The 27,068-nt window shown below is 31.1% G+C and overlaps 5 protein-coding genes across 7 annotated transcripts; all 5 read left to right on the top strand.

The window, feature by feature from the left end:
- The first annotated feature begins 71 nt into the window (after window positions 1-71).
- LOC123682184 (ankyrin-1-like) lies at window positions 72-2,527 on the top strand. Of its 2 annotated transcripts, XM_045620642.1 has the most exons (3): window positions 72-491; window positions 1,230-2,190; window positions 2,229-2,452. In XM_045620642.1, exons 1-3 carry the CDS (start codon window positions 128-130, stop codon window positions 2,314-2,316), a joined length of 1,413 nt encoding a protein of 470 aa, XP_045476598.1. In that variant the 5' UTR covers window positions 72-127; the 3' UTR covers window positions 2,317-2,452. The 2 variants fall into 2 exon arrangements, with proteins under 2 accessions (XP_045476598.1, XP_045476597.1); XM_045620641.1 differs by having other exon boundaries at window positions 76-491; window positions 1,230-2,527.
- Window positions 2,528-3,444: 917 nt separating this feature from the next.
- On the top strand, window positions 3,445-6,898 carry LOC123682180 (zinc finger protein 64-like). The gene is made up of 2 exons (XM_045620632.1): window positions 3,445-3,737; window positions 4,730-6,898. Exons 1-2 carry the CDS (start codon window positions 3,517-3,519, stop codon window positions 5,955-5,957), a joined length of 1,449 nt encoding a protein of 482 aa, XP_045476588.1. The 5' UTR covers window positions 3,445-3,516; the 3' UTR covers window positions 5,958-6,898.
- Window positions 6,899-12,406: 5,508 nt separating this feature from the next.
- LOC123682181 (poly [ADP-ribose] polymerase tankyrase-2-like) lies at window positions 12,407-14,761 on the top strand. The gene is made up of 3 exons (XM_045620633.1): window positions 12,407-12,811; window positions 13,539-14,499; window positions 14,538-14,761. The coding sequence occupies exons 1-3, from the start codon at window positions 12,511-12,513 to the stop codon at window positions 14,623-14,625; spliced, it is 1,350 nt and encodes a 449-aa protein (XP_045476589.1). The 5' UTR covers window positions 12,407-12,510; the 3' UTR covers window positions 14,626-14,761.
- A 936-nt stretch (window positions 14,762-15,697) lies between these two features.
- LOC123683147 lies at window positions 15,698-19,112 on the top strand. The gene is made up of 3 exons (XM_045622046.1): window positions 15,698-16,020; window positions 17,013-17,299; window positions 18,904-19,112. Exons 1-3 carry the CDS (start codon window positions 15,800-15,802, stop codon window positions 19,110-19,112), a joined length of 717 nt encoding a protein of 238 aa, XP_045478002.1. The 5' UTR covers window positions 15,698-15,799.
- Window positions 19,113-22,124: 3,012 nt separating this feature from the next.
- LOC123682178 (ribonuclease Z, mitochondrial) lies at window positions 22,125-26,810 on the top strand. 2 transcript variants are annotated; one of them, XM_045620628.1, is made up of 13 exons: window positions 22,125-22,505; window positions 22,616-22,802; window positions 22,983-23,201; window positions 23,268-23,421; window positions 23,556-23,816; window positions 23,932-24,076; window positions 24,602-24,770; window positions 24,931-25,037; window positions 25,140-25,352; window positions 25,486-25,798; window positions 25,995-26,184; window positions 26,301-26,524; window positions 26,627-26,810. In XM_045620628.1, exons 1-13 carry the CDS (start codon window positions 22,240-22,242, stop codon window positions 26,792-26,794), a joined length of 2,616 nt encoding a protein of 871 aa, XP_045476584.1. In that variant the 5' UTR covers window positions 22,125-22,239; the 3' UTR covers window positions 26,795-26,810. The 2 variants fall into 2 exon arrangements, with proteins under 2 accessions (XP_045476584.1, XP_045476586.1); XM_045620630.1 differs by having other exon boundaries at window positions 22,126-22,505; window positions 23,268-23,355.
- Window positions 26,811-27,068: the final 258 nt, after the last annotated feature.

Raw genomic sequence — 27,068 nt, 5'->3', positions numbered from 1 at the left:
TCTCGTAGTTGAATTTCCATTACAAATAAATTTCAATCAATTAGAAATAACAGTTTTAAAATGAATTCCTCATAGGGTCTTCTAGTATTCGAGTTTACCATATGGATTGAGCGTTTTTCTTTATTGAATGAAATTTGAAAAAAGAATAATTGCCAAATTTAGTACAATATTCAACGCATACTTGAGAATAATGGATATCGGCTTTAAAAAATTGTCAAAAGATCAAACTATCAACCACATTGTGAATATCTGGTCAGTCGAAGTTATATTTTACTTTTTGGAATTCATATGTGTTTTTACGGAATTCCATGTGGACATAAAAAATATATGGGGGAGAAGCGCTCTAGAATTGTTGTCCAATAAAAGTGAACATGGTGTTTGCAGTCCAAGGGATAAATTGGTGATGAAGCTCCTTTTAAAATATGGAGCAGATCCGTTACAACTTTGCCAGAGTGGAACAACAATTATCCAAAAAGTTGCAAAGTGTGAGGGTAAGTTTCTCTTAAGGATTCAAATGTTAGTTTATCATTTCAGCGTTTCTGAAGAACCAAAATGGAATTGTGAAAACTGATATATGACAAGGTATTGGCTCATGTTATTGGTAGTTTTTTAATTAATTTGGTTTTTCCAAAAATAATCAAATCGAATAGGATTTTCTACAAAGGTATTATTCAGAATATATGAACGACTATAGCACATTTTCAAATCATCAATATAAAAGGTTTTTCATAATTTTGAAAAAAATATAATTTTTTTTAACGTAATTTGGAGAGAAAACTATATGTTGAAAAAAGAAATAATTAACGAATACCTTAAGTTCCAAAAAGATAATTAAGGCGACGCGAACTCAGGATTGGCGGAACTTTATTTACCTTCCGTAGATGGCGCTATACATATAATTAAATGCATATTTTCATGGAAAGGAAAATTTGATGTTGGCGTTATAGATGATGATGCGGAAAGCAACTGAAGTATCGCTAATCATCTACACAAGAAGGATGATCACTAAAAAAGTTACCAACTTTGTTAATATTTAATATTCAAACCCATAAGGTTTTTTGTAATAGAAACAAAAACCGTATGTAGATGAGTATTAATTTGTTGTAAAAATTTATGGGTTTATTGAGAACACAGCTAATTCTAGTAAAGTTAAATGAACAGAAAACTATATTTGATATGATTCAACATTTTATGATTATAAAATCAAAAAGAATCTTCTCTCTTTTCAGATTCAAGTTTGTTCAAAACATTCCTGCACTATGTGAACATAAATTTTCCTTTGGACGTCTTGTTTCAAAGTACCGCACTTCATCTGGCAGTCCAGAAAGGTTGTAAAGACGTCCTCAACTATGTGTTGGGGAAAAAACCTGATGTCAATTCTAAAACCCTTCCTATGTTAACACCTCTACACTTGGCATCTTTGAGGGATGATGTAGAGGTAACTAGAATCCTTATAGAGCACGGAGCCAACTTAGAAGCAAGAGATGTAGGTGGAGAAACTGCGTTGTTCCATGCTGTGCGATTTGGCAAGATACAGCAAATGAGGAAACTGATTGAATATGGTGCCAATGTAAATTCCAGAAATTACTCGAGTGAAACTTTACTTCATGTTGTTTGTGCTTCTTGTTCGGATCACAACCATTTAGAGGTGTGTGGACTTTTGTTGAGTGCTGGATCTGATCCAAATGCCGTAGACGAAAGGGGTAGAACTCCTTTGCATTATCTAGCAACTGGTTATGATGCCTTCAATACTGTCAAGCTGGTAGAATTATTATTGAAATATGGTGCTTGTTTGAATGTTCAAGATAATGATGGTGATACTAAACTCCACCATATAGCTTATTACCTCATTCACCCTCCAGCTTTCATAATTTTTCTAATGAAAAGAGGGGCAGATCCCAATGTACGTAACAAAAGTGGCCAAACTTTTATGGGGATTTTACAGAACCATGGAGGAGTTGAGGCATTCACAATGTTGCAACACATTCTCATGAATTATACTGGCGGAAAATTGCAATTAAAAGAGCAGCAATTAACTTCTATTCTTTCGAATAGACAATTTGTTCTGTTCGAGGAGTCTTGTATGAAGGAATTGTTAGCCTTAATTGGCACGAAAGTTGCTCCTCACCTGTCTTGTTCTCTTTTATCTGTATTGATAGGAAGTGAGAGACAGATTGCGAAATTCTGCCGCAATAAGGAATTGAGAGTTTTGATGTCTGGTTTCGATACAACTCAGTTTCCTATTTACGGCCAGATGTTGAATTATATGTACAAACTGGGTTTGAGAAGGTATCAAGCAGAAGTTGTAGTTATTGAACATTTGATGCATATTTTTAGAGGCACTTTGGATCGTAGTTCTGTAGAAATGATCACAGATTTCATTTCAACCGATGATCTATTAGATACTTTGAAACCACCAAAACAAATCGAATGGATAAATGGTTATTATTGAATCTTGAAATTATTATGTGATCAAAATCTTGTTCCAAATTCCTGTTACTGTTGAGTTATACTTGTAATAATTATTTTTCCATGTAGAATTTATGAAATATATGTTGCATAAATATTGAGTACATATTTCTCCCTAAGCGTTTGGAGAAGAAGGTTTGGAAATAGCTTATTACTTGAAAGTCTGTTTGGTTCGTTTTTGATTCCAATAATGGGTTATGGATTCGGACTCTGTTAGATGATTTTATTCAATTGAAGTGAGAATATGCCAATTCTTGTATATCTTCTCTATTGTCTATCCATCACCCTCAATCCAAGGATATTAATTGAATGATATCTGCCCAAATGGACGCGAAAAAAAAATTCCATTTTGGTGTTTTTACTTAATAAAAACCATAGAATTAATGAAAATATTATTAGTTCAATGATAAAAACAGAAATCTGTGATAAAAACAAGCCATCTATGAACCATAGACCTATAATAATAATGTTATTATAAGTCTATGTATTGCAAATATTGTTAAACATAATATTGGGCTTATATATTCGTTGTAAATCAGAAAAAGCCAGTCGAATGTTTTCTTTAACATGAGCGTGTGAAAAATATCCAATTTTTTTAGTTTTTCTAAATAATTTAAGGTTCTATGAACTAGCGAATTTTTTTTCAGATGTCGCGGATTTTTTGACATAGAATTCGGTAGTGGAGTCGCATTGGCAACACTGACTTTTAGTCTTCAATTTTATCTGCCTATATATTTCAAAAAGAGCGCTTTTTCAATGTCATCGAATTTGAAGATTTCATATGGCTCGACCTAGACCTAGACGCCAATATATTTAGCTTGTAGTACTACGACAAAATATAACTATTATACATTTTATGGTTGAGATCACAAAATATTAGTAAAAGTGCTAACCACAGAACACTAACCAACCAGTGCCCTACTTATCTATGGTGCTATGTTTAGTATTCTGTGGTGCTAACCAAAGAGTATTCACCATTAGTATCATGTTTCATATGCGTCATGCCAGAATTTCTCTCTAAGGGCCTGTCCATTTGATATAAGGTTTATGGTACTCACCCAGTGCACAGTAGAGATAATACAAAACAATCATTTCTCGATTTGTACTTGTACATATTTATTTTCACAATTAAAAATTTACGAAGTGTTGAAGTCAGAAATGGAAACATACTCAAAAATTTTCCCAGATGAAACTAATCATCACAAAGTAAAGATGGAAATGGGAGTAGATGATGAAAGCTATGAAAAAGGAAATTCATTTGACTTGGGGTAAGTATTCATTATTTTTCTTGATACTCTAGGCCAAATTTTAACTTTTTTCACTTTCACTTTTTTCATTATAAAAAAAATAATTCTAGAAAGGACATGGCTTATTTTCTCTTCAGTTGAGCAGATGTGTTTTTGCCATTTTGAAAGTTCTAATTATTTCTACACTAAACTGTTTTGGTATTTGTTCTGTTTGTAGTTTTCATTCTATAATTTTCTCTTGTAAGTTTTTTAGCCTGATGAGGAGTCCATAGTAAGCTCGAAACTGTAGCAATATAGATCTTCAAAAAAGAGTCTGTTGTTTGCCTTTAATCCGATCAAATTCTATCAGTCCATAACCTTGGATATTTTTTGCCTAAAACAGTTTTGGTTTCGGATGGGCTTGAGAATTTGATATTATGAAGATTTTTTTATGCTTAATCCCTAATTGCAATCAGTTCCTCACTAGATGACCCCAAAACTGAGATATTTCGAATTTTTTGAGACAAATTATGGTTCAAATCTTTTTCTTGTCGGATAAGCTTCATAATTTGATGCCTTGAAGAATTTTTGATGTTGTTTGCCTTTAATACGATTGATTTCACATATCATGTTTACAAGGCAACTCCCTATTAGTCTCAATCTCTTTTGTGTTGAATAATATAAAATATTTAGTTACAATTCAATGGTAATTTTCTCTATTTTGAAATTGTGAAGATTTGATCCTTAAGATTTCAATAAATTCTATGAAATAAATTCTTATTGATTATTGTATTATGTGATATTGAAATTTCCCTTTCAAATTCTCTAACTAGGAAAATTAATGTAATCAAGCAACAATACTTTTTACAAAAATGTCACACTTTGTGCAATATTCCTTTGAAATATCTTTTTGAAAATTCGATTTTGTGAAAGAACACTTTTGAATGAACATTTTCAGTGTTTGTTGAAATTGTTTTCACTTCAAACCTCTTATAATTGAAAATCAAAATGTTACAATTATTTTTTGGTTCTAGATTTCAGTACACGACTGATGGGGGGCATATTGATGAAAAGACTGAAATCATGGATATTGCTCATCATTACACTGATGAGAATGGAATAAGATCGTCTATTAAATATGAAATAGGCGAGTTTGCTTTAAACCAGAAAAACAATCTCGAAGGGTATATAGAGGCTGTCCATTTGAATAAAAAAGAACATAAATGTCACTTATGTGAGTTTGCAGCCAATCAGAAATTTGAACTCAAACTTCATTTGGATTCGGTCCATTTGAATAAAAAAGAATTTCAATGTCCATTATGTGAGTATGCTGCAAGCATTAAAGAAACCCTCCAAAATCATATAGATGCTGTCCATTTGTATAAAAGAGAACATAAATGTCACTTATGTGATTATGCATCCAACTGGAAAGTTAGCCTCAAAATTCATATTGATTCTATCCATTTGAATAAAAAAGAACATAAATGTCACTTATGTGAGTTTGCAGCCAATCAGAAATTTCAACTCAAATATCATTTGGATTCTGTTCATTTTAATAAAAGAGAACATAAATGTCACTTATGTGATTATGCAGCCAACCTGAAAGTTCAACTCAAAATGCATTTGGATTCTGTCCATTTGAATAAAAGAGAACATAAATGTCACTTATGTGATTTTGCAGCCAACCGGAAAGCTACCATCAAAGAGCATTTGGATTCTGTCCATTTGAATAGAAAAGAACATAAATGTCACTTATGTGATTATGCAGCCAACCAGAAAGCTACCCTCAAAAAGCATTTGGATTCTGTCCATTTGAATAAAAAAGGACATAAATGTCACTTATGTGAGTTTGCAGCCAATCAGAAATTTCAACTCAAACATCATTTGGATTCTGTTCATTATAATAAAAGAGAACATAAATGTCACTTATGTGATTATGCAGCCAACCTGAAATTTCAACTCAAAAAGCATTTGGATTATGTTCATTTGAATAAAAGAGAACATAAATGTCACTTATGTGATTATGCAGCCAACCAGAAAGTTCAACTCAAAAATCATTTGGATTCTGTTCATTTTAATAAAAGAGAACATAAATGTCACTTATGTGATTATGCAGCTAACCAGAAAGTTCAACTCAAAAAGCATTTGGATTCTGTCCATTTGAATAAAAGAGAACATAAATGTCACTTATGTGATTATGCAGCCAACAAGAAAGCTTACCTCAAAAAGCATTTGGATTCTGTCCATTTGAACATAAAATAATTACCTGTGTGATTATGTAGCCAACTGGAAAGATTACCTCAAAATTAATATGGATTTGTCCATTTGAATAGAAAAAAATATAAATGTTACTTATGTGATTATGCAGCCAACCAGAAAGTTCAAAATTCATATGGATTCTGTCCATTTGAATAAAAAGAACATAAATGTCATTTATGTGATTATGCAGCCAACCGGAAAGTTTGTATTTTGTATGGTGGCAATGAACAGATAAATTTCTGTTTTAGGTTTCAGGTAAGGTAAGGTCAGGCAATCCATGAGAAAATAAATTTAGAACAAAATAAGACCGGGTTTTTCCTCATATTGTATTTCAATGCTCTAATATATCTGAGATCCTTACTTGTGATTATAATAATCCTTCAGAATCAACTATATTAAAGTTAAATTCTGTTCCTCGGCATTTACTGAAGTATCAAATTTATAATCATCAGCCCTATGATTGTAGAACTTCCCCAAATGTTTCTTGTATGGAAAATATTAATGATTCTAACAATAACCATCTAAGTGATCCAGAATTATCATATCAAATTAAAATGAATTGCCTACTAATTGATCGCTATTTATAATCTTTTTTTATTCATATCCACCTACAACCTCCAAATGAGCTGAAAATGAAGTAACAAAGAGGACCTGTGTTAATTAAAGTGAATTACGAAATGAGCACTGTAACGCAGGAAGATAGATTAAACCAACTGAAGATTTTTATCTTTCATGTATGTGTAGAAATTTGAATATTGCTTCATAAATGTATCAATTCAGTTGTTCATCAGATATAATTTCATAAAGTAGGTATAAATAGGTATTTTTTTTCAGTCAGGTATAGTGTAAATCTCCCAATATAATGTATATTATGTATTGATTTTTATAAATAATTATTATTTTAAGCAAATATGTAAATTTCCTTTGATAAATAAAACTTTTCGATGATATTTTTCTGTTTTAATTCGAAATTATAACAACATAACCTAAAATAAATACTAATAATATTCCAATGAATTGTCATACCTTCATATTCAAATTTTCCCGCCATATTACACTACATGATGGCGGACAAAATATCGGCCATATTGTTGCCTTGATTTAACACGGCGTTAGCACTTCTTATATATTTAGTATTCTGTGCAGAATACTAAATATATTCACCACTTGTATCATTTTTCATATGCGGCATGCCAGAATTTTTCTCTAAGGGCCTGTCCATTTGATATAAGGTTTATGGTACTCACACAGTGCACAGTAGAGATAATACAAAACAAACATTTCTCGATTTGTACTTGTACATATTTATTTTCACAATTAAAAATTTACGAAGTGTTGAAGTCAGAAATGGAAACATACTCAAAAATTTTCCCAGATGAAACTAATCATCACAAAGTAAAGATGGAAATGGGAGTAGATGATGAAAGCTATGAAAAAGGAAATTCATTTGACTTGGGGTAAGTATTCATTATTTTTCTTGATACTCTAGGCCAAATTTTAACTTTTTTCACTTTCACTTTTTTCATTATAAAAAAAACAATTCTAGAAAGGACATGGCTTATTGTCTCTTCAGTTGAGCAGATGTGTTTTTGCCATTTTGAAAGTTCTAATTATTTCTACACTAAACTGTTTTGGTATTTGTTCTGTTTGTAGTTTTCATTCTGTAATTTTCTCTTGTAAGTTTTTTAGCCTGATGAGGAGTTCATAGTAAGCTCGAAACTGTAGCAATATAGATCTTCAAAAAAGAGTCTGTTGTTTGCCTTTAATCCGATCAAATTCTATCAGTCCATAACCTTGGATATTTTTTGCCTAAAACAGTTTTGGTTTCGGATGGGCTTGAGAATTTGATATTATGAAGATTTTTTTATGCTTAATCCCTAATTGCAATCAGTTCCTCACTAGATGACCCAAAAACTGAGATATTTCGAATTTTTTGAGACAAATTATGGTTCAAATCTTTTTCTTGTCGGATAAGCTTCATAATTTGATGTCTTGAAGAATTTTCGATGTTGTTTGCCTTTAATACGATTGATTTCACATATCATGTTTACAAGGCAACTCCCTATTAGTCTTAATCTCTTTTGTGTTGAATAATATAAAATATTTAGTTACAATTTAATGATAATTTTCTATATTTTGAAATTGTGAAGATTTGATCCTTAAGATTTCAATAAATTCTATGAAATAAATTCTTATTGATTATTGTATTATGTGATATTGAAATTTCCCTTTCAAATTCTCTAACTAGGAAAATTAATGTAATCAAGCAACAATACTTTTTACAAAAATGTCACACTTTGTGAAATATTCCTTTGAAATATCTTTTTGAAAATTCGATTTTGTGAAAGAACACTTTTGAATGAACATTTTCAGTGTTTGTTGAAATTGTTTTCACTTCAAACCTCTTATAATTGAAAATCAAAATGTTACAATTATTTTTTGGTTCTAGATTTCAGTACACGACTGATGGGGGGCATATTGATGAAAAGACTGAAATCATGGATATTGCTCATCATTACACTGATGAGAATGGAATAAGATCGTCTATTAAATATGAAATAGGCGAGTTTGCTTTAAACCAGAAAAACAATCTCGAAGGGTATATAGAGGCTGTCCATTTGAATAAAAAAGAACATAAATGTCACTTATGTGAGTTTGCAGCCAATCAGAAATTTAAACTCAAACATCATTTCGATTCTGTCCATTTGAATAAAAAAGAATTTCAATGTTCATTATGTGAGTATGCTGCAAGCATGAAAGAAACCCTCCAAAATCATATAGATGCTGTCCATTTGAATAAAAGAAAACATAAATGTCACTTATGTGATTATGCATCCAACCGGAAAGTTAACCTCAAAATTCATATTGATTCTATCCATTTGAATAAAAAAGAACATAAATGTCACTTATGTGAGTTTGCAGCCAATCAGAAATTTAAACTCAAATATCATTTGGATTCTGTTCATTTTAATAAAAGAGAACATAAATGTCACTTATGTGATTATGCAGCCAACCGGAAAGCTACCATCAAAGAGCATTTGGATTCTGTCCATTTGAATAAAAGAAAACATAAATGTCACTTATGTGATTTTGCAGCCAACCAGAAAGATACCATCAAAGAGCATTTGGATTCTGTCCATTTGAATAAAAAAGAACATAAATGTCACTTATGTGATTATGCAGCCAACCAGAAAGCTACCATCAAAAAGCATTTGGATTCTGTCCATTTGAATAAAAAAGAACATAAATGTCACTTATGTAATTATGCAGCCAACCTGAAAGATTACCTCAAAAAGCATTTGGATTCTGTTCATTATAATAAAAGAGAACATAAATGTCACTTATGTGATTATGCAGCCAACCTGAAAGTTCAACTCAAAAAGCATTTGGATTGTGTTCATTTGAATAAAAGAGAACATAAATGTCACTTATGTGATTATGCAGCCAAACAGAAAGTTCAACTCAAAAATCATTTGGATTCTGTCCATTTGAATAAAAGAGAACATAAATGTCACTTATGTGATTTTGCAGCCAACCAGAAAGCTACCATCAAAGAGCATTTGGATTCTGTCCATTTGAATAAAAAAGAACATAAATGTCACTTATGTGATTATGCAGCCAACCAGAAAGCTACCATCAAAAAGCATTTGGATTCTGTCCATTTGAATAAAAAAGAACATAAATGTCACTTATGTAATTATGCAGCCAACCTGAAAGATTACCTCAAAAAGCATTTGGATTGTGTTCATTATAATAAAAGAGAACATAAATGTCACTTATGTGATTATGCAGCCAACCTGAAAGTTCAACTCAAAAAGCATTTGGATTCTGTCCATTTGAATAAAAGAGAACATAAATGTCACTTATGTGATTTTGCAGCCAACCGGAAAGCTACCATCAAAGAGCATTTGGATTCTGTCCATTTGAATAAAAAAGAACATAAATGTCACTTATGTGATTATGCAGCCAACCAGAAAGCTACCATCAAAAAGCATTTGGATTCTGTCCATTTGAAGAAAAAAGAACATAAATGTCACTTATGTAATTATGCAGCCAACCTGAAAGATTACCTCAAAAATCATTTGGATTCGGTCCATTTGAATAAAAGAGAACATAAATGTCACTTATGTGATTATGCAGCCAACCAGAAAGATTACCTCAAAAAGCATTTGGATTCTGGCCATTTGAACATAAAATAATTACCTGTGTGATTATGTAGCCAACTGGAAAGATTACCTCAAAATTAATATGGATTCTGTCCATCTGAATAAAAAAAAATATAAATGTTATTTATGTGATTATGCAGCCAACCAGGAAGTTCAACTCAAAAAGCATTTGGATTCTGTTCATTTGAACAAAAAAGAACATAAATGTCACTTATGTGGGTATGTTTCAAGCGTGAAAGAAACCCTTAAAAGATATATAAAACGTATCCATTTGAATGAAAAATCTCAGAGTAAAGGAAACATAGGGGTGGCCTTAAACGTAAATAGCGTTATATTGTAATCAATTGTAACAGTATTATGATAAAGTGAGGTAGGAAAACAACAAACCTGCAAAATTGACAACTAGAGGTGCAGTGAACATTCCAGTGGCGTGGTTAATTGTTCCTTAGTAAGGATTAATATTACAAAATTCGATATTTGACTTGAATACAGGATAAGTGAATTATTATATTTCAAAATGAAAACTATCAACAGAGCGGAGACCAAAGCCAAAAAGTCTACAACAAAGAGGATATTGCGAACAACTGAAATGAAGACCCTAGAAACAATAACAGGATACAAACTGGCAGACAGAATGGTAAAGGTCACCAGGGACTAAAAACCGTTCAGAAGAAGATCCATCTGACGACCACCAAAACAATGGTTAGATAGCTGGCAATCCACGTCACACATAACATAGTCCAGAGAAAACAGGCGATACACCCTTCTCAAGGAGAAGATGAAATTGAAAACTGCTAGTTTTATATCTACTATCTACTTGTGGTTCATATAAAACTTGCATTGTATTTTTTAAAAGGTTGTTTTAATTTATGATTGTGACAAATGTGTATTTTGAAATTATAAAAATAGAAATTTCAATTCATTTAATTCGATTCATTAATGAATTATTTCAGAGATTATATTTCAGTTAAAGCATGTAGGAGGATGATTCACTCACATATATATTACTTTATCATGTTTTTGAGAATCAATTTCATATACATTCCAAAAAATAATGAACTTCAATGAATCTATCTATATTCTGCTCTGAATAATTATATTGATAGTTCTAATATTCTAAGAGATCTACAACTGAAAAATTTCATTGATAGTACTTTCTGATTAATCCAGTGAAATTTTTTTGAGGATATGAAAGAAAAGTCCATATGGAAAATATTTTCGTATGAACAGTACAAAGAGAGATTTTGATATTTTATAAAATACCGTGAATAACTATATAGAATTTTTATTAGCTTATGTCATGTATGAAATATTTCAATGTGATTGGATTTTAGAATAAAAATATAATTGCTTCAGTACTATTTTTAATGAAAACACCATTTTAGTTATGCCAATCCTAATCTATTCGAACTGATAAAAAAGGAACAGAAATTAAGTGAAGATTTGCTTTCTATACTTATCTCAATATTGATATTTTTCTTAACAATCAGATATATATTAATAGTTTTTCTTCTTGTATGATTAAACTTTTCAAAGCATCACTTTCAGTAACTTGTGAGTGTTGAATTATTGAAAAAAACGATAATGAAATTATAAAGTTTTTACAAGTAAAGATTTACATGTGATATTTTCTTTATTGTTTTAAATGTAAATTGATTTTCATTTAGTTTTTACAGACCTGCTAGGTAAGGATGCAGGAATTGGAAAAATCTCCAATTTTAAGATTTTCTTATACCCATTCTGGTAAGAGTTTTTCTAATTTAAAATTGTATTATATGATTACAATTCTCTCGAATTAAAATGATAAATGCAGTTTATTTATTTCAACTCGTACTGGCAATGTATCATTTATAAAGTGTGTTTTGTTAGATGCACTATATTCAACAATCTTCCCAAAAAACCACTGGATTTTTTCAAAATTCATTAACATTCTGTGGTTGCGACAAATTATCGGAAAACCACAGATTCGAATAGAGAGAAATATTCTGTGTTTGAACTTACTCGATGCTTCGTCGGTAGAAGGGGAAAAAGCGGTCAAATTGAATATTTAATATAAATTTTTTTTTTCGGTATTTCTGTAATTACTTTGTTCGTCGGATAATTTTCCGTTTATAATATTACGCATATTGCATATTCTAATTATGCATATTGGATTTTAATCACATTTTAATGTTTGTTTTCGATTTAAACTACATCAACTTTCTCGTAGTTGAATTTCCATCACAAATAAATTTCAATCAATTAGAAATAACAGTTTTAAAATTAATTCCTCATAGGGTCTTCTAGTATTCGAGTTTACCATATGGATTGAGCGTTTTTCTTTTTTGAATGATATTTGAAAAATAATAATTGCCAAATCTAGTACAATATTGAACGCATACTTGAGAGTAATGGATATCGGCTTTAAAAAATTGTCAAAAGATCAAACTATTAACCACATTGTGAATATCTGGCCAGTCGAAGTTATATTTTACTTTTTGGAATTCATATGTTCATTTACGGAATTCCATGTGGACATAAAGAATATATGGGGAAGAACTGCTCTAGAATTGTTGTCCAATAAAAGTGAACATGGTGTTTGCAGTCCAAGGGATAAATTGGTGATGAAGCTCCTTTTAAAATATGGAGCAGATCCGTTACAACTTTGCCAGAGTGGAACAACAATTATCCAAAAAGTTGCAAAGAGTGAAGGTAAGAATTCAAATGTTAGTTTATCATTTCAGCGTTTCTGAAGAACCAAATGGAATTGTGAAAACTGATATATGACAAGGTATTGGCTCATGTTATTGGTAGTTTTTTAAGTAATTTGGTTTTTCCAAAAATAATCAAATCGAATAGGATTTTCTACAAAGGTATTATTCAGAATATATGAACGACTATATCACATTTTCAAGTCATCAATATAAAAGGTTTTTCATATTTTCTGAAAAAATATTATTTTTTTTAAACGTAATTTGGAGAGTAAACTATATGTTGAAAAAAGAAACATTTAACGGATACCTTAAGTTCCAAAAAGATAATTAAGGCGACGCGAACTCAGGATTGGCGGAACTTTATTTACCTTCCGTAGATGGCGCTATACATATAATTAAATGCATATTTTCATGGAAAGGAAAATGTGATGTTAGCGCTTTAGATGATGATGCGGAAAGCAACTGAAGTATCGCTAATCATCTACACAAAAAGGATGATCACTAAAAAAAGTTACCAACTTTGTTATTATTTAATATTTAAACCCATAAGGTTTTTTGTAATAGAAACAAAAACCGTATGTAGATGAGTATTAATTTGTTGTGAAAATTTATGGGTTTATTGAGAACACAGCCAATTCTAGTAAAGTTTAATGAACAGAAAACTATATTTGATATGATTCAACATTTTATGATTATAAAATCAAAAAAAATCTTCTCTCTTTCAGATTCAAGTTTGTTCAAAACATTCCTGCACTACGTGAACATAAATTTTCCTTTAGATGTCTTGTTTCAAAGTACCGCACTTCATCTGGCAGTCCAGAAAGGTTGTAAAGACGTCCTCAACTATGTGTTGGGGAGAAAACCTGATGTCAATTCTAAAACCCTTCCTATGTTAACACCTCTACACTTGGCATCTCTGAGGGATGATGTAGAGGTAACTAGAATCCTCATAGAGCACGGAGCCAACTTAGAAGCAAGAGATGTAGGTGGAGAAACTGCGTTGTTCCATGCTGTGCGATTTGGCAAGATACAGCAAATGAGGAAACTGATTCAATATGGTGCCAATGTAAATTCCAGAAATTACTCGAGTGAAACTTTACTTCATGTTGTTTGTGCTTCTTGTTCGGATCACAACCATTTAGAGGTGTGTGGACTTTTGTTGAGTGCTGGATCTGATCCAAATGCCGTAGACGAAAGGGGTAGAACTCCTTTGCATTATCTAGCAACTGGTTATGATGCCTTCAATACTGTCAAGCTGGTAGAATTATTATTGAAATATGGTGCTTGTTTGAATGTTCAAGATAATGATGGTGATACTAAACTCCACCATATAGCTTATTACCTCATTCACCCTCCAGCTTTCATAATTTTTCTAATGAAAAGAGGGGCAGATCCCAATGTACGTAACAAAAGTGGCCAAACTTTTATGGGGATTTTACAGAACCATGAAGGAGTTGAGGCATTCACAATGTTGCAACACATTCTCATGAATTATATTGGCGGAAAATTGCAATTAAAAGAGCAGCAATTAACTTCTATTCTTTCGAATAGACAATTTGTTCTGTTCAAGGAGTCTTGTATGAAGGAATTGTTAGCTTTAATTGGCACGAAAGTTGCTCCTCACCTGTCTTGTTCTCTTTTATCTGTATTGATAGGAAGTGAGAGACAGATTGCGAAATTCTGCCGCAATAAGGAATTGAGAGTTTTGATGTCTGGTTTTGATACAACTCAGTTTCCTATTTATGGCCAGATGTTGAATTATATGTACAAACTGGGTTTGAGAAGGTATCAAGCAGAAGTTGTAGTTATTGAACATTTGATGCATATTTTTAGAGGCACTTTGGATCGTTGTTCTGTAGAAATGATCACAGATTTCATTTCAACCAATGATCTATTAGATACTTTGAAACCACCAAAACAAATCGAATGGATAAATGGTTATTATTGAATCTTGAAATTATTATGTGATCAAAATCTTGTTCCAAATTCCTGTTATTGTTGAGTTATACTTGTAATAATTATTTTTCCATGTAAAATTTATGAAATATATGTTACATAAATATTGAGTACATATTTCTCCCTAAGCGTTTGGAGAAGAAGGTTTGGAAATATCTTATTACTTGAAAGTCTGTTTGGTTCGTTTTTGATTCCAATAATGGGTTATGGATTCGGACTCTGTTGATTTTATTCAATTGAAGTGAGAATATGCCAATTCTTGTATATCTTCTCTATTGTCTATCCATCACCCTCAATCCAAGGATATTAATTGAATGATATCTGCCCAAATGGACGGGAAAAAAATCCATTTTGGTGTTTTTTCCCTAATAAAAACCATAGATTTAATGAAATATTATTAGTTCAATGATAAAAACAGAAATCTGTGATAAAAACAAGCCATCTATGAACCATAGACCTATAATAATAATGTTATTATAGGTCTATGTATTGCAAATATAATATTGGGCTTATATATTCGTTGTAAATCAGAAAAAGCCAGTCGAATGTTTTCTTTAACATGAGCGTGTGAAAAATATCCAATTTTTTTAGTTTTTCTAAATAATTTAAGGTTCTATGAACTAGCAAATTTTTTTTCAGATTTTTTGACATAGAATTCGGTAGTGGAGTCGCATTGGCAACACTGACTTTTAGTCTTCAATTTTATCTGCCTATATATTTCAAAAAGAGCGCTTTTTCAATGTCATCGAATTTGAAGATTTCATATGGCTCGACCTAGACCTAGACGCCAATATATTTAGCTTGTAGTACTACGACAAAATATAACTATTATACATTCTATGGTTGAGATCACAAAATATTAGTAAAAGTGCTAACCACAGAACACTAACCATCAAGTGCCCTACTTATCTATGGTGCTATGTTTAGTATTCTGTGATGCTAACCAAAGAGTATTCACCACTAGTATCATGTTTCATATGCGGCATGCCAGAATTTCTCTCTAAGGGCCTGTCCATTTGATATAAGGTTTATGGTACTCACCCAGTGCACAGTAGAGATAATAAAAAACAAACATTTCTCGATTTGTACTTGTACATATTTATTTTCACAATTAAAAATTTACGAAGTGTTGAAGTCAGAAATGGAAACATACTCAAAAATTTTCCCAGATGAAACTAATCATCACAAAGTAAAGATGGAAATGGGAGTAGATGATGAAAGCTATGAAAAAGGAAATTCATTTGACTTGGGGTAAGTATTCATTATTTTTCTTGATACTCTAGGCCAAATTTTAACTTTTTTCACTTTCACTTTTTTCATTATAAAAAAAATAATTCTAGAAAGGACATGGCTTATTGTCTCTTCAGTTGAGCAGATGTGTTTTTGCCATTTTGAAAGTTCTAATTATTTCTACACTAAACTGTTTTGGTATTTGTTCTGTTTGTAGTTTTCATTCTGTAATTTTCTCTTGTAAGTTTTTTAGCCTGATGAGGAGTCCATAGTAAGCTCGAAACTGTAGCAATATAGATCTTCAAAAAAGAGTCTGTTGTTTGCCTTTTATCCGATCAAATTCTATCGGTCCATAACACTGGATATTTTTTGCCTAAAACAGTTTTGGTTTCGGATGGGCTTGAGAATTTGATATTATGAAGATTTTTTTATGCTTAATCCCTAATTGCAATCAGTTCCTCACTAGATGACCCAAAAACTGAGATATTTCGAATTTTTTGAGACAAATTATGGTTCAAATCTTTTTCTTGTCGGATAAGCTTCATAATTTGATGTCTTGAAGAATTTTCGATGTTGTTTGCCTTTAATACGATTGATTTCACATATCATGTTTACAAGGCAACTCCCTATTAGTCTTAATCTCTTTTGTGTTGAATAATATAAAATATTTAGTTACAATTTAATGATAATTTTCTCTATTTTGAAATTGTGAAGATTTGATCCTTAAGATTTCAATAAATTCTATGAAATAAATTCTTATTGATTATTGTATTATGTGATATTGAAATTTCCCTTTCAAATTCTCTAACTAGGAAAATTAATGTAATCAAGCAACAATACTTTTTACAAAAATGTCACACTTTGTGAAATATTCCTTTGAAATATCTTTTTGAAAATTCGATTTTGTGAAAGAACACTTTTGAATGAACATTTTCAGTGTTTGTTGAAATTGTTTTCACTTCAAACCTCTTATAATTGAAAATCAAAATGTTACAATTATTTTTTGGTTCTAGATTTCAGTACACGACTGATGGGGGGCATATTGATGAAAAGACTGAAATCATGGATATTGCTCATCATTACACTGATGAGAATGGAATAAGATCGTCTATTAAATATGAAATAGGCGAGTTTGCTTTAAACCAGAAAAACAATCTCGAAGGGTATATAGAGGCTGTCCATTTGAATAAAAAAGAACATAAATGTCACTTATGTGATTATGCAGCCAACCGGAAAGTTAACCTCAAAATTCATATTGATTCTATCCATTTGAATAAAAAGGAACATAAATGTCACTTATGTGAGTTTGCAGCCAATCAGAAATTTCAACTCAAATATCATTTGGATTCTGTTCATTTTAATAAAAGAGAACATAAATGTCACTTATGTGATTATGCAGCCAACCTGAAAGTTCAACTCAAAAAGCATTTGGATTCTGTTCATTATAATAAAAGAGAACATAAATGTCACTTATGTGATTATGCAGCCAACCTGAAAGTTCAACTCAAAAAGCATTTGGATTGTGTTCATTTGAATAAAAGAGAACATAAATGTCACTTATGTGATTATGCATCCAACCGGAAAGTTAACCTCAAAATTCATATTGATTCTATCCATTTGAATAAAAAGGAACATAAATGTCACTTATGTGAGTTTGCAGCCAATCAGAAATTTAAACTCAAACATCATTTGGATTCTGTCCATATGAATAAAAAAGAATTTCAATGTTCATTATGTGAGTATGCTGCAAGCATGAAAGAAACCCTCCAAAATCATATAGATGCTGTCCATTTGAATAAAAGAGAACATAAATGTCACTTATGTGATTTTGCAGCCAACCGGAAAGCTACCATAAAAGAGCATTTGGATTCTGTCCATTTGAATAAAAAAGAACATAAATGTCACTTATGTGATTATGCAGCCAACCAGAAAGCTACCATCAAAAAGCATTTGGATTCTGTCCATTTGAATAAAAAAGAACATAAATGTCACTTATGTAATTATGCAGCCAACCTGAAGGATTACCTCAAAAAGCATTTGGATTCTGTTCATTATAATAAAAGAGAACATAAATGTCACTTATGTGATTATGCAGCCAACCTGAAAGTTCAACTCAAAAAGCATTTGGATTGTGTTCATTTGAATAAAAGAGAACATAAATGTCACTTATGTGATTATGCAGCCAAACAGAAAGTTCAACTCAAAAATCATTTGGATTCGGTCCATTTGAATAAAAGAGAACATAAATGTCACTTATGTGATTATGCAGCCAACCAGAAAGATTACCTCAAAAAGCATTTGGATTCTGTCCATTTGAACATAAAATAATTACCTGTGTGATTATGTAGCCAACTGGAAAGATTACCTCAAAATTAATATGGATTTGTCCATTTGAATAGAAAAAAATATAAATGTTACTTATGTGATTATGCAGCCAACCAGAAAGTTCAAAATTCATATGGATTCTGTCCATTTGAACATAAAATAATTACCTGTGTGATTATGCAGCCAACCGGAAAGTTTACCTCAAAATTAATATGGATTCTGTCCATTTGAATAAAAAAAAATATAAATGTTATTTATGTGATTATGCAGCCAACCAGGAAGTTCACCTCAACAAGCATTTGGATTCTGTTCATTTGAACAAAAAAGAACATTAATGTCACTTATGTGGGTATGTTTCAAGTGTGAAAGAAACCCTTAAAAGATATATAAAACGTATCCATTTGAATGAAAAATCTCAGAGTAAAGGAAACATAGGGGTGGCCTTAAAAGTAAATAGCGTTATATTGTAATCAATTGTAACAGTATTATGATAAAGTGAGGTAGGAAAACAACAAACCTGCAAAATTGACAACTAGAGGTGCAGTGAACATTCCAGTGGCGTGGTTAATTGTTCCTTAGTAAGGATTAATATTACAAAATTCGATATCCGACTTGAATACAGGATAAGTGAATTATTATATTTCAAAATGAAAACTATCAACAGAGCGGAGATCAAAGCCAAAAAGTCTACAACAAAGAGGATATTGCGAACAACTGAAATGAAGACCCTAGAAACAATAACAGGATACAAACTGGCAGACAGAATGGTAAAGGTCACCAGGGACTAAAAACCCCTCAGAAGAAGATCCATCTGACGACCACCAAAACAATGGTTAGATAGCTGGCAATCCACGTCACACATAACATAGTCCAGAGAAAACAGGCGATACACCCTTCTCAAGGAGAAGATGAAATTGAAAACTTGCTAGTTTTATAATTTTTTTGAGAAATAATATCCATTTTATGAGTTATTTTAGTAGGTTTCGTTTGAAAACAATATACAGAAAATGAACTCTCTTATAATACAATGTTTTGTTTTAATTAGTAATAAATAAATATGGCATTGCATACCCGTTATTTCATATGTAGTTTCAATTTATTGAAGAATTTTCCAAAATGAATATTAACCTACGTTAAGATTCTTTCTAACACGACCCAAATTTGAGATATTTCGAATTTCGTGAAAATAAAGTGCTTTAAATGGTTTTAAAAATTTTTCCTCAGCGAAATCGATGCCTAATTTGGAGTTTACGACCGCAAAACCGTTAAAAAAACATAAAAATATGTTCAAATTCTATCGGTCCATTTTTTGCCTAAAACAGTTTTGGTTTCGGATGGGCTTGAGAATTTGATATTATGAAGAATTTTTTATGCTCAATACCTAATTGCAATCAGTTCCTTACTAGATGACCCCAAAACTGAGATATTTCGAATTTTTTGAGACAAATTATGGTTCAAATTTTTTTCTTGTCGGATAAGCTTCATAATTTGATATCTTGAAGAATTTTCGATGTTGAATACTAATCTGCTATCAGTTTCTTCCTAACACACCCTAAAATTGAGATATTCCACTATTGATTCACAAAATGAAAGCGGCTTGCGGAATGGCTTTAAGATGGAAATTATCGTTTTGTCTATTAATATCAAATAGCTTAGTGGTGTCGATTGAGTTGTGCTACATGATGATCATGGTTTTCACGAGTTCACATCCCAGCGCACTTTTTTCCTTTTATTGTCTTATTTTGCTGTCTTATATTAACAAAATATTGTCATTCATATAAATACAAAAAAATGGTTGTTTGGACAATCAAAAATAAATAAATTTTTTGTACTAGTGAAAGAAATAAATATTTCAAAATAAGTCGCTCATTTTCCACTTCAGGAAGAAAGGTGATATGAGCTTTGTTGTTGAGAATGTTATTACGAATCTTATCTCACCTTTAGCCGAAAAAGCATGCTGAAGAGGGCGCTGCCCAGCGTTGCCAGGTCGACAAGCCTGGCGTACCGCGTGTTTAAAATTATCGTATTTTAACGTATTTTTTGTACATATTATGGTATCCCACTGATTTTTATCGTACACATTCGAAATAAAGGAAATTTTTGCGAGAATATGACAATTTGTGGAAAAGGATGAAAAAACAAGCAATGTATCGAATAAGTAATACATTTTTTATTTAGACGAAACGGTTAATAAATAATTAATTAATTATCAGACAAGATTAGAAAACCTGTATTTTCCTATTCACTGATTGTCGGTATTTTCACTTTATTCAGAATACACCTTATTCTAATGTCTCTTATGGTTAAATTTTACTTCATGAATAGGATAGATAGTAGAGATGCGTACAGATTCGAAAATAAAACAAGAAATTTTTTAAGGAAATCGTGAAAGAATGGATCGAATTTTACTTATAACATTGTGAAAATTGTTTCTGTTATTTTTGTTTTTTGTTCAGAAATTACTCATTTCCATACAAGTTCTTTTCCCAAATAACTTAGAATATTGCAAAAAACATGCAATCGTCGACGAAGATGTAAAAGAAACCGAATAAAAAATACCCAAATACAAAATTCTTTAAATATGGGTGTTCGAGGTACTAGATACGTTTCGAAATTGAATCTGAAATACTAATGAAAAATACGTTTTTCTGAAATAATTCAAGGATCCTATTATTTAATGATACCTATACATATACTTAGGGTTGAAGTTTGAAAGTACGATTTCAAGTAACAAATTTATTTTGATAATTATATTTGACTTCAATAGTCTTTCTGAATTAAAATTAATGAATTTAATCAACATGCATTGTCATGTATTTCTTTTTCATATTAATTGAATTAAATATCTCTAGTGTGCTTTTTTGCAGATACTCCCTTTTCAATTGAAATGGCAGTATATTTTTGATGGTCTTTGTTATGTGCTTTCAACAATTGAACATTTGCTCCCATATCCACATATTATAAAATAATATGAATCTAAATATGTAATTGAATTGATTGGAAATACGAAGAAATATCTTCGTAAAAATTCTCTATATAATAAGGGTCATCAAAAAAACGATTTTGTTGTGTGAAATGAATATATTCAAATCTGAAATATTCAGCCACTCAAATATATCAATGAAATACCTGATACAACAATTTTGTTTCACTGAATAGAATACCAAATACCTATGAGATAATGGTATATTTTCAAATGAACACCATCTGTTTTTGATGAGGCACCTACCCTTCGGATATTCCATGATTCTTTGTATTTATTTTCAGCCGACAGCCACCAAAGAAGTTTTATGATTTTATTATGTTTAAGTAGGTTCGTTCTTCTATATCCACGTAGAACGTAGAACCCCAATGAACTATGAATTGATTCATCGGAACATTCTAAAGTCTAGACATTCCCAACTGTCTCGGTTAGATTTTTTAAAACTACTAAAATCTACCAAATGATTTCTTCCTACTAAAAACTTCATGAAAATGCGAAAAATCTACTGAAAAAGAAGATTCCTACTAAATCTGGCCATACTCAGTTTCATTATATTTTAAGTATCTATGGAAATTTCAACTCAAATGATAGGTACACTGAAATTATTGTACAAAACGCTATTATTATTATCGTACATGCGGTATCGTACAAAGTACCGAGCACAGAATACAAAATATGTACCGAGCAGCAAATAATCGTACAAAACGATAATTGTCGTACGAACGGCAACGCTGGCGCTGCCTACCCTTGAATCGGGAATTGAAAAAATCTGTGAAAATGAACGAAGCCATATTACAAAATGAAAAAGAAGAATTGACATAAGAAAATTTAGGTTAACGTCAAATATTCATGTTTTTCAAATCTCTGTTTTCTTTTTCATAAATATTTATCATAATATCTCAAAAATTGAGATATAACAACTCTTCAAACTTATGTTTCCGTATTGTCTAACACTTACCTACAGGAATGTAACATTGCCCCTTCTAAGAAATATTTACAAGACCTCCAGTTTTGATAATAATAAATCGAATTTCATCATGCCAAAAAATCCAAAACATTTGAAGGAAATTCAAAAACAACGATTGAAGAGTAAGGAAAAATCAACCAAATATGTTCCTGGTAAAGTAACATTACAAGTGCTAGGCACAGGTGCTAAAGGGGCACCTAGGAGTCTTTATATTTTCTCAGACCAGACAAGGTAAAAGAATCTAATCTACAACAAATTATAATATACTATTTTATATGATGAATAGAAAAGGAAATGCAGTCTACAGTAATTAATCTATGATTTCATCATTGTTATGACAGGTATCTATTTAATTGTGGTGAAGGCACGCAGAGATTAGCACATGAGTTAAAACTGAAACTATCTAAATTAGAACACATTTTTGTAACTCGTCCAGTATGGAAGAATATCGGTGGATTACCCGGAATTACCTTGACTATGCAGGATGTTGGTGTACCAAATGTCAGTATTCATGGACCACCCGGAATGGTGAGTGAAATTAGATGGAACATTTAGTTTTAGTTTTCGATTTATCAATTTTTTAGTTGAATGTCTTTTGATTATTTTTTTAAAAGAACAATAGAGTAATTTACACGAAAAATTTTGTTAGTATTGCAACTTCACTTCTTAATTTGTGACACTTTTATTATTCCTTATTTTTTTTTCTAGCTAGAAATGTTTGATGCTGCTAAGAAATTTGTTGTGTTGAAAAACTTGAAAATTTCAGTGAATGAATCTAAATCCATGGATACATTCGAAGATAATGTACTGAAAATAAAATACCTAGAAGTGCACAGAGATCCTGAAGTATCGACAAATGTAAATATTAGAAATGGACAGATAATTGAGGATAAAGAAATATCGGCAATTGATGAAAGTTTTAATGAAGTGAGTAGAAATATTAACATGGATGAAATGAAAGCTTCATGGGCACGAACTCATTCTTTTTTCTAGATCGACGATGGTAGCATTTGTAGACGAGAAAGAAGATCAAGAAGTATTAGTACTTCTTTGGAAGATGAGAATAGTAACTCTTCATCAGGTAAATCGAAAAGAAGGAGAAGACGTAGAAGAAGTAGAAAAAATAAATCCCGTTCCTTTAGCTTAGGTAACCTTTCCAATCCTTCCTGTAATATTCCTTAGATTTACAACACAATTACTCATCACAAAATTAATTCCATAATGTACCTATTCCCATCTGATTTCAACTAATGTGATGTTAATTAGATTCTTTTACTCCAGATAGCAGTATGAGCTCTACATCTGACAAGTATAAGAATTTAGGTGACGAAACTAGAGAAAAAGGCAGCGTTATGTGTTATATTTGCCGGTTACAAGAAAAACCGGGGGCCTTATCTTTGGAAAAATGTGTACAGCTCGGAGTACCTCCTGGGCCGCTTTTGGGAAAGTTGAAGGCGGGGGAAGAGGTGGTCCTTGAAAATGGAAGAGTAATCAAACCGGAAGAGGTTTGTGAACCCAACGATCTTGGACCTATATTTATCGGTGAGTAAAAGTTGCAAATTTTTAGGTCTGCATGAAATATATTCACATATGTTTAGTAAGCATTATTCTCAAGAGATTACATTTTTATTCATCGAATTTCATTGCTTGCTTTCAGTTGTCGACTGTCCATCAAAAGAATATATCACGTCTCTAGTCAATAATGAAGAGATGAAAAATTACCAAAAGTTCGCTAAAAATGATGACGAAGTGGCTTTTCTGGTGGTTCATTTCACTCCCAAAGAAATTATGGAAGATCCAAGGTAAAGATATTCATTTTTTTTGTAGAGGATTGGAAAAACCTTTCAAATAGCTTATTCATCAATATATTTGTTATTGAATCAGCCACAAATTTTGAGATTTGTTCAATAAAGTTAATGTTTAAAAATACAGGATGAGCCTTAAAGTTGTATCCAAAATACTTTTTTTCCTTAACGTTTTTCCAGATTTGGCTCAGGTGAAAAGATACAGACTGTTATAGTTCAAGAAAAGTATTTGTTTTTCCTTTGTACCTTTCACATGATTATTCAAAATAGAATTAATTTTAGTGAGAAATTTTCGCCAATTCCAGGAACGTTCATTAAAATTTAATGCCATCATTAATATTATAATCCTCCAGTAGGAGGGGCCTTTTGACTAATTGCACCGTTTAATTTTTTACCTGAGCCTAATATGAAATAATGGTTAATGAAAAAACTGTTTTATTTGATGAGATAGTTTAAGTTTAATTAACAATTTGAAGGCCCACTCTGTATAATCGGTTGTGATTTTCCTTTTTTTTTTTGTAGATACGAAGCCTGGATGAATATGTTCCTTCCAAGCACGAAACATTTGATAATCAATGAAACAAACACTTGTATGGGTAGTGCATCTGTACATAGAATACAACACAAACTGAATATGGTCCACAAAGATATATTTCCCTTACTAGGAGATGATGGAACAGAATCAGACGAGGTGAGTTATCTTCAGAATCAGTTGTCTCCAATAGCTAATTAGATTTCTCAACTCTGTTACACTCAGTATTAATCGTAATATTTTTATTACATAAAATTATGTTTTGACTCTTTTCATAGTTGGAATTCTTCAATTTATTATTATATTCTTTTTTTCCCAGCTTGAAATGGAATCAAATGTAAAAAATGGTGTAAATAAAATTTATAATAGGATTCAAGCCAATACTCTTACCGCAATACATTTACGACCCAGAAGAGGATTAGACAAGTAAGTGAAAACTTTACAAGCTTTTAAGTTGCAACGAGTATCAACACTTTGTCAGAATAAAAGAAAATAAAAAGTGACGTTCAATATTAATTGTTTTTTTAGATCGGAGGAATTGAAACTCAAACCCAAAGAATACAGAGAAGAAACCCTAGCTTTAGATGGTGTCCCAGCTGCTCTACAAGATTTGAACGTCAGAATACAATCTTGTCGAGACGATATAGTTCCTAAAGAATATCCTAGAGTATTGTTTTTAGGTACCGGTTCTTGTATACCTAACAAAACTAGAAATACAAGTGGAATTCTTTTGGAATCGGGGTGAGATATTACTTTTTATATCATTTGGACGTAAGAAATTATTATTATTTACTGATATTATTATTATTATTATATTTCGAAGATTATTTCAAAATACTTTTTACCAGCAAAAAATATTTTTCACTATCTGCAGGAAAGATCAAAATATACTGATGGATTGCGGTGAAGGCACATATGGACAATTGGTGAGATTTTACGGAAGATCGAAATGTGACGAGGTGCTTGCCAATATTGATGCAATTTATGTGTCTCACATACATGCCGATCATCACATCGGGATTATAGGGGTGCTCCAAGGTCGAAAAGCAGCTTTAAGAAATTTAAACAGAGAGCATAAGCCGTTGAAATTATTGGCTCCCGTACAGTTATATCCTTGGCTGTCATTTTATGACAGGTATTTTGAAGAAATCAAGACAGAATTCGAATTCATATCCAATTCTCAATTGGTACGTTAATTCAATGCTTACGAACAAATCAACAGACTTCTCAGATAAATGACAACTGACACTAATGACAGATCTTCACTGATACCAACATAAAATTGAAAAATACCCCACCAATTCAATTCTTACGGGTTATTGTGAACTAACAAAAGAAAATTATTTTATATTTTATTTTATAATTAGAGCATATTTGTTTTAGTTGCAAACAGGATATGAATTGAATAGAGATACTTACGATGAACTGATTGAAACTCTGAATTTAGAAAATATAAAGACGTGCATGGTAAAACACTGTCCTAATGCTTTTGGTGTAGCATTCACATTGGCAGATGGCTTCAAGCTGACATATTCTGGTGATACTATGCCTTGTGAAGAGCTCGTACTATTAGGTAATTACGAAAAAAAAAAAATTTTATGTAAAATACATGAATTTTTCAAACAAAGAAAAATATCGAAACTTCTATCAATATCAAACTATTAACTTATTAACAAATTAATCTATTAGGTTTAGGAAGTGATTTGCTAATTCATGAAGCCACAATGGAAGATGATCTAGAACATGAGGCTAAAATAAAGCAGCATTCTACAACAACACAAGCGATAATGGTAGGAAAAAGAATGGAAGCTAAAAATATCCTTCTCACACATTTTAGTCAACGTTATGCTAAATTACCAATTTTCAATGAAAACTTTGCAGAGAATGTTGGAATCGCATTTGATAATATGCAGGTGAGTGAATTCACAACATATTATGATGATTATTTCTGATGTATAATATTAGTTGAGTATAATTGTTACCTGTATGTGTATAATTCATTCAAATTATTTCAGGTGAAAATGGATGACCTTCGATTATTGCCATATTTTAACCCAGTTTTGAAAACAATGTTCCTTGAGCATTACGATGAGATGGAACTTAAAGCAGTGAAGCGACAATTGAGACTAGATAAAATGAATGAAATGTTGAACGACAAACGGAAGATAAGAAAGATACAATAAAAATATTTATTTCAAATGTTTTATTCTTTCATTTTCCTCACGCTTGAAATTAGTTATTATTATTATGATTATTTCATTCAAAAATTTCAAATAACAATCTTAATTTCTATGGTTGAATCAAGAATAATAAAATTGATGATTTCATAGAATCTTTTATTTATATTTTTTAATGTTAATGCAAATTTTTGTTAGTTTGCAGAAAATTATTCAAATGTATGTAGTGATGAATACATATTTTATCAATATCTAATGACATTTTTTTACTTTCTAAGTA

This window comes from Harmonia axyridis, chromosome 6 (assembly GCF_914767665.1).
Source record: "Harmonia axyridis chromosome 6, icHarAxyr1.1, whole genome shotgun sequence".
NCBI classification, from domain to species: domain Eukaryota; kingdom Metazoa; phylum Arthropoda; class Insecta; order Coleoptera; family Coccinellidae; genus Harmonia; species Harmonia axyridis.
The sequence above is the reverse complement of the archived record's forward strand: the minus strand, read 5'-3'. Positions and strand labels throughout refer to the sequence as shown.

Bases quoted from the DNA above. Each gene is read 5' to 3' on its own strand.
- LOC123682181 (XM_045620633.1), top strand. From the start codon at position 12,511: ATGGATATCGGCTTTAAAAAATTGTCAAAAGATCAAACTATTAACCAC. The intron at 12,812-13,538 runs GTAAGAATTCAA...TCTCTCTTTCAG, and splicing joins AAAAGTTGCAAAGAGTGAAG to ATTCAAGTTTGTTCAAAACA. The intron at 14,500-14,537 runs CAATAAGGAATT...CTGGTTTTGATA, and splicing joins CAGATTGCGAAATTCTGCCG to CAACTCAGTTTCCTATTTAT.
- LOC123682178 (XM_045620628.1), top strand. From the start codon at position 22,240: ATGTTTCCGTATTGTCTAACACTTACCTACAGGAATGTAACATTGCCC. The intron at 23,202-23,267 runs GTGAGTAGAAAT...TCTTTTTTCTAG, and splicing joins TTGATGAAAGTTTTAATGAA to ATCGACGATGGTAGCATTTG. The intron at 24,077-24,601 runs GTAAAGATATTC...TTTTTTTTGTAG, and splicing joins GAAATTATGGAAGATCCAAG to ATACGAAGCCTGGATGAATA.
- LOC123682180 (XM_045620632.1), top strand. From the start codon at position 3,517: ATGGTACTCACCCAGTGCACAGTAGAGATAATACAAAACAATCATTTC. The intron at 3,738-4,729 runs GTAAGTATTCAT...TTTTGGTTCTAG, and splicing joins GGAAATTCATTTGACTTGGG to ATTTCAGTACACGACTGATG.
- LOC123682184 (XM_045620641.1), top strand. From the start codon at position 128: ATGAAATTTGAAAAAAGAATAATTGCCAAATTTAGTACAATATTCAAC. The intron at 492-1,229 runs GTAAGTTTCTCT...CTCTCTTTTCAG, and splicing joins AAAAGTTGCAAAGTGTGAGG to ATTCAAGTTTGTTCAAAACA.
- LOC123683147 (XM_045622046.1), top strand. From the start codon at position 15,800: ATGGTACTCACCCAGTGCACAGTAGAGATAATAAAAAACAAACATTTC. The intron at 16,021-17,012 runs GTAAGTATTCAT...TTTTGGTTCTAG, and splicing joins GGAAATTCATTTGACTTGGG to ATTTCAGTACACGACTGATG. The intron at 17,300-18,903 runs GTGAGTTTGCAG...ATTGTTCCTTAG, and splicing joins GGAACATAAATGTCACTTAT to TAAGGATTAATATTACAAAA.